We start from the raw sequence: 14,166 nt of genomic DNA, 5'->3' as shown, positions 1-14,166 counted from the left end.
AAAAAGAAAGGAAGAAAGAAAAAAAAAGAGAGGGAAGGAGGAAATTATTTCATACCAAGAAGTAGTGAAAGAAGTGATCAGGGAGTTATCTATCATCCTGCCTAATAAAACAACAACTTTACACAAAAAAATAACACATTTTAACTATTATAGTATCAAGCTAACTTTTAAAATAACATTTATTTTAAATCACAATGTTTACTATTAGACATTTCAGAAATTATCTTAAGGACATTTTAAATTCAAGAAAGATTTCACATGACAAATAGGTAAAGGTTTATACAACTGTTAATATGTATATAGTATGCACAATTTCATTTTATTTACAAAATACAGCTTAATTTAAGATGCAATCATTTGCTTTTGGAACCTTACTTAAATGTCATTTTGGGACTTAGTGACCTGTGCTAAAACATTAACGACAGTCAAAAATAACATGTACTCATAGTAAAGAAAAAATGAAAAGATTCTACCATGAATATTATAAAGTTTATTTTATATCTTGATCAGAATGCAAATCTATCACTGATTATCACAGCATGCAAAGGTCAAAAGCACAACCAATGACTAAATAAATCACAAATTTAATATATTGCTAATTATAAAATTTCTCATCATTGATCTAGGTCATACAATATTACGAACTGATTTCACTGTCAACTATTTAAAAATAAACTTTATAAATAATCCCCTATTTTTCAACTTCATTCATGCATTGAACTATGAAAAATATGCTTCATGATAAAACTTACCTCATTGTATCTGTTGCTGGGAATTTTGATGCTGGTTTTCCGAACTTCCATATCAACCACCAAACCTTGAACTATTGGCAATGTATATTGGTAATTTCTGAAGTCCTGGGCAAAAGCAGATTGAAGTGGAATAAAGAAGTAATCAATGACAGGATTCCACTTATAGTAATAAAATTAGCAAAAGTGGAAAAAATGTCAAAATGAAAAGCTTCAATTCATCTAAATAATAAGAATAATGAGAGTCCCATAGTGTACTGGTATGTGTACTCCAGCTCTTCATTAAACTGTAAACACTTATAGATAAATTTAAAAGTTTCATATATCTCTTATATACAACTAGAGGCCCGGTGCATGAAATTCGTGCACGGGGGGGGGGGGGGGGCGATCCCTCAGCCCAGCCTGCACCCTCTCCAATCTGGGACCCCTCAAGGGCAGTCGGACACCCCTCTCACAATCCAGGACTGCTGGCTCTCAACCGCTCACCTGCCTGCCTGCCTGATTGCCCCTAACTGCTTCTGCCTGCCAGCCTGATCACCCCCTAATCACTCCCCTGCCAGCCTGATTGACGCCTAACTGCTCCCCTGCCGGCCCGATTGCCCCTAACTGCCCTCCCCTGCCAGCCTGGTCACCCCTAACTGTCCTCCCTTGTAGGCCTGGTCATCCCCAACTGCCCTCCCCTGCTGGCCCGGTCACCCCTAACTGCCCTCCCTTGCTAGCCTGGTCGCCCCTAACTGTCCTCCCCTGCCAGCCCGATTGCCCCCAACAGCCCTCCCCTGCAGACCTGTTTGCCCCTAACTGTCCTCCCCTGCAGACCTGTTTGCCCCTAACTGTCCTCCCCTGCAGACCTGTTTGCCCCTAATTGTCCTCCCCTACAGGCCTGGTCACCCCTAACTGTCCTCCCCTGCATCCCTGGTCACCCCTAACTGCCCTCCCCTGCAGGCCTGATTGCCCACAACTGCCCTCCCCTGCCGGCCATGTTGTGGCAGCTATCTTGTGTCCACCTGGGGGAAGCCATCTTTGACCACAGGGGGTGGCCATCTTGTGTGTTGGAGTGATGGTCAATTTGCATATTACTCTTATTAGATAGGTTATTAAACAAATATTTGAATACTTACCCTGCTTTAACACCACTTAACACTTTCCATATTTATTTATTAAGAGGCCCAGTGCACGGATTCATGCACTGGTGGGGGGGCGTGGCCTGCGGGGATAGGCCCACTGTGAGAGCACCACTCATCCTGGTCAGCCGAGTGGCGCTCCCACTGTTGGAGCGCACTGACCACCAGGAGGCATCTCCTGTGTTGAGCGTCTGTCCCCTGGTGGTCCATGCACATAATAGAGACTGGTCGATGGGTCGTTCTGATCATTCTGCTGGTCGGTTGCTGGGCTTTTAGATAGATAGATAGATAGATAGATAGATAGATAGATAGATAGATTAACTGTCTCCTCCCACTAAGGAAAGCTCCAAGAGGGTAAGAACTCTCTCTTGTTTTGTTCTAATTATATTCCAAATACCTGAAACAACCTAGGCCCTGAATGAATATTTGCAGGATACACACACACGATATCTAGTCTGGCTGAAGCAAAATGAGCAAGAGGGGTAGGAGTCGAGGTCAAAGTGATAGCAAACAGCTAGATTTCACAGGGTCTTACAGGCCACCATAAGGACCTCTACATTTTTTTTTTTGGCCAGGTTTGTGCTTGAACAGTATTCACACAAAGATGTGTGTCATCTTACATTTAACAAAATGAGTAATAAAAAATTGGTTTTAGCCAAAACCGGTTTGGCTCAGTGGATAGAGCGTTGGTCTGCGGACTGAAAGGTCCCAGGTTCGATTCCGGTCAAGGGCATGTACATTGGTTGCGGGCACATCCCCGGTAGGGGGTGTGCAAGAGGCAGCTGGTCGATGTTTCTCTCTCATCGATGTTTCTAGCTCTCTGTCCCTCTCTTCCTCTCTGTAAAAAATCATTAAAATATATTTAAAATGGAACTTATATGAGTAATGGACCTATTAAACTCTTTAAAAAAAAAATTGGTTTTAAATATGAAAAAACCAAGATCAGTAATCCCATGCTACCGTAACACTAAGGCCAGGATTACCATCACTGTCTGGGGGGGGGGGGGGGGGTGGGGGCGGAGGGGGGTGCAGATTAATGCTGAGCACATGTGTCTGTTGTTATAGGGGATACTGGAATGTCTGAGGGTTAGCCAGGGATGGGGGGAAGGAGATCAGATAAACACAATAAAAATAATCAAGACAAGAGACAGTGATCATTTCAACCCAGATGTTAATAGTTCAAAGGGTTTTGAGAAGTTTTCAGATTCTAGATATATTCTAGATACACTGCAGAATGCTTGGCTTAAAATAAAAACAAGACAGAATGCTCTATGCCAGTGGTCAGCAAACTCATTAGTCAACAGAGCCAAATATCAACAGTACGACGATTGAAATTTCTTTTGAGAGCCAAATTTTTTAAACTTAAACTTCTTCTAATGCCACTTCTTCAAAATAGACTCACCCAGGCCGTGGTATTTTGTGGAAGAGCCACACTCAAGGGGCCAAAGAGCCGCACGTGGCTTGCGAGCTGCAGTTTGCCGACCACGGCTCTATGCTTTAATTGTTCATTACCTCTAGTCCTAATAATAATCCTGCAAGGTCACTTACATAATAAGTGTAAAATCAGGGGCTAGAATCCTGTACTATTTCACTCCAAGGCTTCTTATACTTAGAAAAGAATATCCTATCTAATTAAAGAGTAATATGCAAATTGACCATACCTCTGTTACACCCACAAGCCACGTCCACCAGCCAATCAGGAGCGAGTATGCAAATTAACCCAATCAAGATGGCTGCAGCCACGGAGAGCAGGAGGCTTGTGTTTCCCCAGCAATGGAGGAAGCCAAGCTTTCCGCACACCCTGGCAGGCCAGGCATCCACTCAAGGCTACAAAGTTTCATTTATAGAAGATAAATAAATCCCAACAAAAATGGCTGTGGCCACGGAGCGAGCAGGAGGCTTGGCTCCGCTCAAGGCTACAAAGTTTCAATTATAGAAGGTAAATAAATCCCAGATACCAGGGCCTCTTCTTGGGTCGCCGGGGGGCATGGCAGGCCTGCAAACCACCACAGGCCCACAAACCACCACAGGCCCCTCGCCCAGGCCGCCCTATGCCCTAAGGGAACCTCCACCCTGATCCGGGACACCCTTCAGGACAAACCAGCCAGCCCCCACCCGAGCACCAGGCCTCTATCCTATCTAATCTTATCTAATCCTATCTAATAAAAGAATAATATGCAAATTGACCATCACTCCAATACAAGATGACTGCCCCCATGTGGACACAATATGGCCGCCACAAGATGGCCAGCAGGGGAGGGCAGTTGGGAGGAACCAGGTCTGCAGGGGAGGGCAGTTGTGGGCGGTCAGGCCAGCAGGGGAGGGCAGTTGGGAGGGACCAGGCCTGCAAGCGAGGGCAGTTGGGGGCGATCAAGCCTGCAGGGGAGGGCAGTTAGGGGTGACCAGGGCGGTAGATGAGGGAAGTTGGGGGCGACCAGGCCTGCAGGGAATGGCAGTTGGTGGGGACCCAGGCCTGCAGGGGAGAGCAGTTGGGGGGTACCAGGCCTGCAGGGGAGGGCAGTTAGGGGTGACCAGGCCTGCAGGGGAGGGCAGTTAGGGGTGACCAGGCCTGCAGGGGAGAGCAGTTAGGGATGACGAGGCCTGCAGGGGAGGGCAGTTAGGGGCAATCAGACTGGCAGGAGAGCAGTTAGGCATCAATCAGGCTGGCAGGGGAGTGGTTAGGGGGTGATCAGGCTGGCAGGCAGAAGCGGTTAGGGGCAATCAGGAAGGCAGGCAGGCGAGCAGTTGGGAGCCAGCAGTCCTGGATTGTGAGAGGGGTGTCCGACAGCAGTCCTGGATTGTGAGAGGGGTGTCCGAGGCAGTCGGACATCCCTCAAGGGGTCCCAGATTGGAGAGGGAGAGGGTGCAGGCTGGGCTGAGGGACACCCCGCCCCATGCACGAATTTCGTGCACCGGGCCTCTAGTATATATATATATATATATAAATCTTCACCTGCCTGAAGCAGCAGAGGCATTGCTATCAACAAAATAATAAAATCCTTCTCTTCCTTCACCCATATAAATCCCAGTAAGGAAAAAGAAAGCAAAAATTACCAACTTACTGAAAGAAGATTCATAATGGTATGTCCTGTCTCTCCAAACAATGGCTTCCGAAATCTGACGCTGAACAGTGGGCATGGATAAACTATGGAAATGAGAAATGATCGGACTAAGTCTGGCAGCTTAAAATTTGAATAAGAGAGATATCATGGTTGATACAGTTTTCAAAATATAATGTCCCATTAGAGCATATGAAATTTAGAGCTCAAAAGTATTTAGTGCCCTGTCTGGTTTGGCTCAGTGATTGGAGCATCGGCTTGCGGAGCAAAGGGTCTCGGGTTTGATTCCCAGTCAAAGGCATATACCTCGGTTTCAGGCTCAATCCCAGCCCCTGTTGCGCATGTGCAGGAGGCAACCAATCTATGTGTCTCTCTCACATTGATGTTTCTCTCTCTCCCCCCATTCCCCACCTCCACTTCCTCTAAAAAGGAGAAAAAAAAGTCAATGGAAAAAATATCCTCAGTGAGAATTAAAAAAAAAAAAAGTATTTAGCAGGTAGCATCAAAGGCAAATCCTGAGACTTCTATAAACTACACCAATCGTTTTGATGACCAGAATAAGCCTTTTGATGCAGTGGTTTCAAAAATGACCACAAGGTCTTAGGAAGCACTGTTCTTCAAAGTGGATTAATATGATCCAGGAAATATATATCTTCTGATTCCTCTGTGCTCAAGCATCTAAAAGAATTCACTTTTAGACATCTTCCAACCAGGACCCTCCTTAGGGGAACCAAATACCACGTGATCCTATTAGCTGGCTCACTCCTTGAACTTTATGGTCTGAATTCTCTGTTCAAGAAATTATACATGCTGGTTCATCTGCAAACAATCCCTTTCCTTTTCCTACTTCACTAGGCTGATGGATATGCTTCCTTCACAGTTCAATCCAGAAGCCTTTGGTCCAAGACATATTTCTTATCTAATTCCTTCATTCTTGGTGAACTTAGAGCCCATCTTGGAGCTCCCATAGAACTCTGTTAACTTTGAATATGTGTATTAATACAATACACTACTTCATGATTTCTGTATGTCTTCCTTACAAAGGTTTCCAAGGGCCTATAACAGGTCTTGGCCATTTCTGAATTCCCAGAATTCATGACACATGGTAGGCCTTTATTAATTTCTTGTTGAATTAATGAATAAATAAGTGAAGCGATGAAGTTCACCTGCTGAGAACATATATATTTTATGGTTTATAAAATAATTTTTCATCTCATTTGAGCCTCTTAAAAATCCTATCTATACTAATAAAAGGGTAATATGCTAATTAGACTGGATAGACCGGACATCTTTCCTGACAAAGCCGGGGCCCAGGAGAAGCTGCCCGGGGTCCCAGGTGCCTGCGGCCAGCCCAGGCGAAGCAGGCCTGGGTCCCGGGTGCAGCGGCCAGGGCAGAGGCGGTTAGGGACGATCAGACAGGCAGGTGAGCAGTTAGGGGCAATCAGGCCAGTGGTTTGGGGTGATCAGGCAGGCAGGCAGAGGCAGTCAGGAGCAATCAAGCAGGCAGGCAAGTGGTTAGGGGCCATCAGGCAGGCAGGCAAGCGGTTAGGGGCGATCAGGCAGGCAGACAGAGGGGTTAGTGGCGATCAGGCAGGCAGGCACAGGCAGTTAGGGGTGATCAGGCAGGCAGGTGAGCGGTTAGGGGCGATCAGGCAGGCAGGTGAGTGGTTAGGGGCGATCAGGCAGGCAGGCAGGCAGGCAGAGGCGGTTAAGGGCAATCAGGCAGGCAGGTGAGCGGTTAGGAGCCAGCAGTCCCAGATTGTGAGAGGGATGTCCAACTGCTGGTTTATACCCAATCCCGCTGCAAGATCCCTGTGGAATTGGGCCTAAACCAGCAGTCGGACATCCCCCAAGGGGTCCTGGATTGTGAGAGGGTGCAGGCCGAGCTAGGGGGGGACCCCGCCCCCATGCACGAATTTCAAGCACCAGGCCTCTAATATAATATAAAAGGCAGGCCTTATTATCACCAGTTGCAAAAGAAACTGACAATCAGACAACTTGAGTGATTTGACCAAAGTTACAGAGCTAGTAAGTGGTAGCGTTAAGAACCTATTCCAGTGGTCTAAACCAGGGTGCTTTCAATTAGGTGAAGTTATAAAGTTTAAAATAAAGCTTGCATTTAGTCCTTGTTGTCTTTAAAAAAAATATCACAACTTAGTTGCACTGCTACAACCATGGGAAGGAAGGTCTCTGTTGCTTACCTTATCAACTGAGAGTGATCTCTATACCATTAGTTTCCAGTATCTGTTAGGTTACATAAAATATAATTTGCCATAACTATTTTCCAACCAAGTGACAAAAAATACACCCACCAAATATAGACACTATAAAAAGTAAAGTTAGCCCTGGCAGGGTGGCTCAGCTGGTTGTAGTGCTGTCCCATGCACCAAAAGATTGCAGGTTTGATTCCTCGTCAGGGCACATATCCAGGTTTTGGATTTGATGCCTGGTCAAGACACATAAGGGCGGCAAAAGATTGATGTTTCTCTCTCCCTCTCTCTTTTTTTCTCTCTCTCTAAAAAAAATCAATAAAATAAAAAACATATCCTCAGGTTTAAAAAATAATAATAAAGTTACTTCTTAAGTTCAAATTCATTTTTTTCTGAAGATGGTTATGTATTTATCAATGAATTATAAAGCCAATAAGTTTAGAGGGTAATAAATAATCACCAATTTTCTCATTTGATATTTTTAAGTCCGTCCCATTCTAGGCAAAATGAGTAGAGATAATGGCTAAGTTTAGCTTAGCTATTTGAAAATACTACTTCTACTGAATTGTATCAGTATCACCAGGGGCTAGGGGACTCTGAATATTTCAGAACTTTATTTAGTCATCATGACTTGCTCATGTATTTTAGAAGAAAGTATGTTATTACTTACGTCGATATTCAGCTCCAAGTCTCAACATCAGTCGAATAGGAAACACTTTAGCCCAAGGAGTTTCCCATTTCTGGATGAGAATCCCAAATAAATAAGGTGGGGTTGGGAGTACAAGGTCTTGCAGTGACTGGTAAGTAGATGTCACATATAAGAATCCACCATGTTCTTTACTGCCAAGGAAACTTTGACTGAAGAAGGAATGTCCTAAGTTGCCCACAACATTCCCTAAAACAAAAAAGTTCAGATTACTTTCTATTAATAAATCAATAATGTATTTAGTAATCATTATTACTCATTACTAGGCCAGACATTACTGAACACTAAAATTCCTAACTTTTCACCATGAAACAGCCATGTTTAGAAAGTTTTTAAATAAACAAATGGCATTTATTAAATGAAAAAATTTTCCCCAATGTTATCAGGGCTTCTGTGAGCATGGTATATATATCCTGTATTATCACTGTAGAAGTTCGTCTAGATCAGGAGTGGGGAACCTTTTTTCTGCCAAGAGGCATGTAGATATTTATAACATTATTTGCTTAATATAATTCACTTAATATAAATGTATGTTGCCATGAAAAAAGCGCCTAGATTTATTGAATTTCAAGTCCTGCCTGTGGTTGCCTTGGCAGGGCCAGACCAAATGATTTTGCACGCCTTATGCAGCCTGAGGGCCGGACATTCCCCACCCTTGGTATAGAGTAAAGCCAAAAATATTGATGGCTTCCCTTGTTAGATGATGCAACTTTACTATATAAATCAGGATAACAATTATTGATTCAAAGGTTGTGAAAATATGTTAAGATTAGGTACCTGCTCTCACAGAGCTTATAATCTCACTGGGTGAAAAAGTTAATTCATGAACATAATGAATTAAGACAATAAAGTTATGTATGAGACATTGAGGGGAAAAGAAAATTTATAGAGAAGGTTGTGCCTTTGTAATTTTGGAGACAAATATGAAATGTAAATAACGTAGGGCTTACTTAAATTCATATTAGGTGGGGATTCTTTTTTTTACCTGCAAATGCTCTTTATTAAGCACTTTCTAATTTAAGTATTTTTTAAAATGAAACAGTACCAAATCAGCCCTTCATTAATGAGATATTTTCCTCAGTTCAGAATTACAAAATTTCTGATAAGAGCTGTTCAATAACGTAAGAGCAGATATGTTCACTGGAATGTGCAAGCTTCCTTTGATGTCTCTGAAAGAAGACCAAATACAAAAATCCCCATCACAAATGTTAGTGCTTACTTTTTTGAAAACTGGAGCCTGTTTGTTCACAGAACAGTTCAGTGATGGGTCATAGAATCCTTGAGTGAAGGTGGGGAGCTATATTGATAGTAGGGTCTACAAATAAAGGTAACACCTCCCACACAAATCTCAGAAAAACTCTGTGGATGAGAGCCATGTTCACCTGGACATCATCATCATTAGGGGTACTAAGTACTCTTGCCGCAGGATTAACTGAAACTGGCTGCCCATTTAAACTGTTGGACCAGATCTATATAAAAAAAAAATATCCCCATACAGCCCTAGCTGATTTGGCTCAGTGGGCAGAGCATTGGTCTACAGACTGAAGGGTCCCAGGTTCAATTCTGGTCAAGGGCACATGCCTGGGCTGCAGGCTCAATTCCCAGTGGGGGGCATGCAGGAGGCAGCAGATCAATGATTCTCTCTCATCGATGTTTCTCTCTCTCCCTCTCCCTTCCTCTCAGAAATATTTATTTATTTGTTTGTTTGTTTGTTTATTCATTTATTTAAATCCCCATATCAAGAAAGTAGTATGGTATTTTGAAAAAAATATCACAGATTTAGGAGTTTCAGAGATATGAGTTTGAATACTAGTTTGATCACTCATTATTGTGTGATTTGGGGGCAAGTTACTTAACTTCTGTGAGCCTCAACAGAAGCTAAAATGGGAGAAATTATACTAAACTTCTGACCTGCTGGGAAGAATAACTAGTAGAATATATGTAGAATGCCTATCAGTCAGTACCTGGCACACAGTGTGTTCTCAAAACATAACTATTAGTTATAATGCAAATATACATATAATAATCAGCCAAACATTACAGGATTTTCTTTGCTTTATCAAAGGTTTTAGAGTAAGGTTTATATAAATTTTCATCTTTTTATCTGGAAGGGTGGGGAGAAGGAGGGATAGGAGAAGAGATGGAAGATTTCTCCCTCCCTCCACAATGGAGAGTACACAATAGCATTCCTCTAAAGCTCTAATGACAGCATTTTTATGTTTCATAAGAATGTCCTAGTGAATACAGCTCAGAGGTGAAAAATGCTGGCTTGGAACTCAAGGCATTTGTTAATTATTCCTTTGAAATCTATTATTGGTATTTTCCCACAGATATTGATTACCTTTCTGCCCCCATCACACTGAAAATTTTTAGTATGTCCCCTTCCATTATAAAAAATATCTTTTATGCTTTAAACATTTACTTTCTTTAAAAAAAAAAATTTAAGTAGACTTTTATCAATCCAAAGAGTGATTTAGTTTACACTGTCATTACTACCTCATCAAAAAAAGGGTAACAGTCCACAGATATCGGCAGAAATAACACACTGGACATAGGAATTTTATAAAGAAAAGCTTTCATTTGAAGACTTAATCTGGGGCTCTTGAATTCATAAAATCTATTATATACTAATTTATACAGAATATTTCTCAATGGAAACATTCAATACAATGTATCCACTGAACTAATTCTACATACCCCAAGACCACTGAAGAATCTATATAGTAATTAAAACAGACAGCTCTTGCTTCTGAGCATAAATGATCTGACAATAATGTCAAATGCTTTAAATCAGTAGTTTACAAAGCAATTCAGGTAATTATCAGACCAGTGCCACTAGCTTAACAGAGCTAGTACCATTTCTGAATTTGGAGGTTTTATTTTACAGATGAACAAATTGAAGCTTAGGGGTAGAGGTGAAGTGACTCTCAAAGACACTGGGTAAATAAGTGGCAAAATAAGATCTAAAAAGCAGATCTTTCAATCTCCTGATCTTTTGATATACCACAATTTCTTTAAAATATATATAATTTGCAATTTTCTATCTTAAATTTGGAATTAAAACTTTGTTTTTCAAAGTGCTCACAAATAACCATCTTTAAATTCAATTTAAATACAACTTAAATATCTATGACAACAGCTTCCTTTGTTTCAAAGCATATTTATCAATCTTTACATCAACTCAAATGGAACAATTTCCAAACAAATAGTTCACTTACTTCAAGAAATACTAATATTTTAGGCATTAATATAACTTAAAAAAGCTCAAGTCATCAAAAGAATTTATTCAGTCCCTTGGAGTTCTCTGTAATACAATTCACTACAGTTAAGCATGAGTACTTCATAAAAGATTATTTCCTCAGTTTAGAACATCTGTGAGATTTACCATGTAACTTCAAAAAGCTCAAGAGGCAGTTTATTGCTTTTTATGGTTCAAAAAATGAGATTTAGAGAAGACACAGCTGAATTCAAACCTGGGTCCAACCACTACCAGCTATGTGTGTGATTGTGGGCAAGTTATTGTGCCCTCAGTGCCTTTCAGTTTCCTCATATGTAAAATGGGAAAAAGAACAGTATAAACTTCATAGTTAAGAAGAAGTGGAATAGTGCACATAAAGCAATGAATACATTGCCTATCATGTAGCAAGTGCTCAATAAATATTAATGATTAGTCTTAAATCATGTCTTCATAAATAATTCCATATTACTTTCTCATCAGTTGAAAAATTACTCTACAAAGCATCAATACCTTGGCTCCTCTGTTCACAGAAAGATAAAATAAATGTAATTTATCAAAAAGGTTCAAAATTAGCTGGAAAAATAAAATAAAAACCTGTTCCATCTATAATAATAAAAGGGTAATATGCTAATTAGACGAGACTTCCTTCCAGACGTCATTCCGGATGAAGCCGGGGCCAGAGGGAAGCCCGGGTCCTGGGTGCCAGCAGCCAGGGGAAGGAAGCCCTACTCTCGCACGAATTTCGTGCATCAGGCCTCTAGTAAGATAATATTCTTTAACTGGTAAAACAATACAAGAAAATCATTGATGATGGTGAAAACACCAGTGAGGTTCCTCTTTCCCTGGAAATGCATTAGTCAGGAAACTTTTTGTTTTACAGGTAAAAAAGTGACTTGCTTTAAAATTATTATATACAATTTAAAATCTTCCATGGCATTATGATAATTAGAAGGCATCCTGAAACTCTCAAATGCCATTTCTCACAAAATATAATTTTCCCCCTCACTGTGGAAAGCATAAGCAACTATGACAAATATATGTATACTAAATAAGAAACATATATACATACATGTATTATTAAATACATGTAGTTTAGATGAAAATTTCAGATTAAATTATAAAGTTCATTCAAGGGTTTTTTTTTAGTGATTTGTGGTAGAGGAACCACTAAGCAAGTAATAGAGTATTCAAAGCTTTCATACTCAGGGGAAATTTAAGATACAATTTGCCAATTCCTCTCACTGTACTATACAAAGGAGAAAAATAATGAATTGAGGTCATTTTAGAACACTTAAAATATGTTTCCACCTATAAAAAAAAATCATAGTGAAATAATATAGCAAGTTGCTACTTTATCTAAAAACAGGATGCATAGTAAAACATGCATATCACATAGATATTTTGCATATCTGTTTTTAAAAACTGCTATACTACTAATACTACAGTTTTATGCTATACTGACATAAACTAAAGAACACTGGTTGGGGAGCTTTAGACCTAATTCTGCCACCAACTAGGCCTGTGATTTAGACAAGCTATCAACATCTCCAGGTTTCATTAGAGTTGTACTAGATAATCTAAGATACTTTTCTAGGCCCTTATTTCTGAGCTGTGAAATGACTACTATTCAAGAAGAGACTCTCATAGCTCATTTATTTATGCTGCTGAAATGTTATTTACTTAGGTATATATGTACATGCCCTCACCCAATATACATGTATACTTAGGTATACATGTATATTGGGTGAGGGCATGTACATATATTTAAGATGGCTTAAATGTATTATACATGTATACTGGGTGAGGGCATGTACATATATTATAATATAAATATACATGTATATTGGGTGAGGGCATGTACATATATTTAAGATGGCTTAAATGTATTATACATGTATACTGGGTGAGGGCATGTACATATATTATAATATAAATATACATGTATATTGGGTGAGGGCATGTACATATATTTAAGATGGCTTAAATGTATTATACATGTATACTGGGTGAGGGCATGTACATATAATATAAATATACATGTATATTGGGTGAGGGCATGTACATATATTTAAGATGGCTTAAATGTATTATAGGCAGACCTTAGGCTATCACCATTATCTTACTATCAGTTCCAAGTAATTTTTTGTTGCAGACCTTTTGCATTTCGATATAATAATGGACTCTACTGATATATATGGATACTTTTTAAAAATAAGTAACTATACATGCTAAACATATATTTTAATGACTCATAATGATTCATGCCTTTCCTTGTAGGTATTTCTCAGAGTTCCATTCACAGCTCTAGTCTCTTCACACTTGCCTATCTGATTCAGAACTGTAGTTTAAACTTTCACATAAACACTGGGTCTCCCAGATCCACCTCCTGGGGTCATTTCAATTTACATATCATCATCTGCTGTCATCATTTCAAATTCAACGCAATGAACAAAGACTTCAGCTGCCATATTTGTTCTTCTTCTATTTACTAACTTAATGAATCTGAAGTCAACTTTCCACTTGTTCCCTCTCACCCCTCACATCCAATTAGTTAACTAATTCTATTCAACTAAAGCATCGCTGTCGTTTATATCTCTTCAACAGTCTTTATTCCCATTGCCATTACTAAACTTAAACCCTGATAATTTCTTGCTGAATTCCAACAACAGCTTTTTTTAAAAAATCTATTTTAAAATAACAAATATTGGTGAAAATGTGGAGAAAAGGAAACCCTTGTGCAGGTGGAAATGTAAATTGGTGCAGTCACTATTGAAAAACAGTATGGAGTTTTCTCAAAAATTAAAAATATGGCTACTATATGATTACTTCTCCAGTTTATACTAGCTATGCATTTACTTTTAGATTGTTACAGTAAATAATTTTTATAATTTACTAGAGGCCCGGTGCATGAAATTCATGCACGGGGGGTGGGGTGGGGGGGGTCCCCTTTGCCCAGCCTGCACCCTCTCCAATCTGGGACCCCTCGGGGGATGTCCGAATGCCGGTTTAGGCCCGATCCCTAAACTGGCAGTTCGACATCCCTCTCACAATCCTGGACCACTGGCTCCTAATCACTCACCTGC

The 14,166-nt window shown here is 40.3% G+C and overlaps 1 protein-coding gene across 3 annotated transcripts in view; it reads right to left on the bottom strand.

Annotated features, from left to right (window-relative positions):
• The window catches only part of ZFYVE9 (zinc finger FYVE-type containing 9), a gene marked incomplete at its 3' end in the record, with an annotated part of 130,264 nt that overhangs the window by 24,124 nt on the left and 91,974 nt on the right, over window positions 1–14,166 (bottom strand). For all 3 annotated transcript variants that reach the window (XM_079777030.1, XM_079777029.1, XM_079777031.1), the window contains 3 exons: window positions 7,810–8,034; window positions 4,933–5,015; window positions 753–857 (listed from right to left, as the gene is read on the bottom strand). In XM_079777030.1, coding sequence (XP_079633156.1) covers window positions 753–857; window positions 4,933–5,015; window positions 7,810–8,034 — 413 coding nt within the window. The remainder of the gene's footprint in view (window positions 1–752; window positions 858–4,932; window positions 5,016–7,809; window positions 8,035–14,166) is intronic.

The sequence above is a fragment of the Cnephaeus nilssonii genome (genome assembly GCF_951640355.1).
Source record: "Cnephaeus nilssonii genome assembly, chromosome: 7".
NCBI classification, from domain to species: Eukaryota; Metazoa; Chordata; class Mammalia; order Chiroptera; family Vespertilionidae; genus Cnephaeus; species Cnephaeus nilssonii.
The sequence above is the reverse complement of the archived record's forward strand: the minus strand, read 5'-3'. Positions and strand labels throughout refer to the sequence as shown.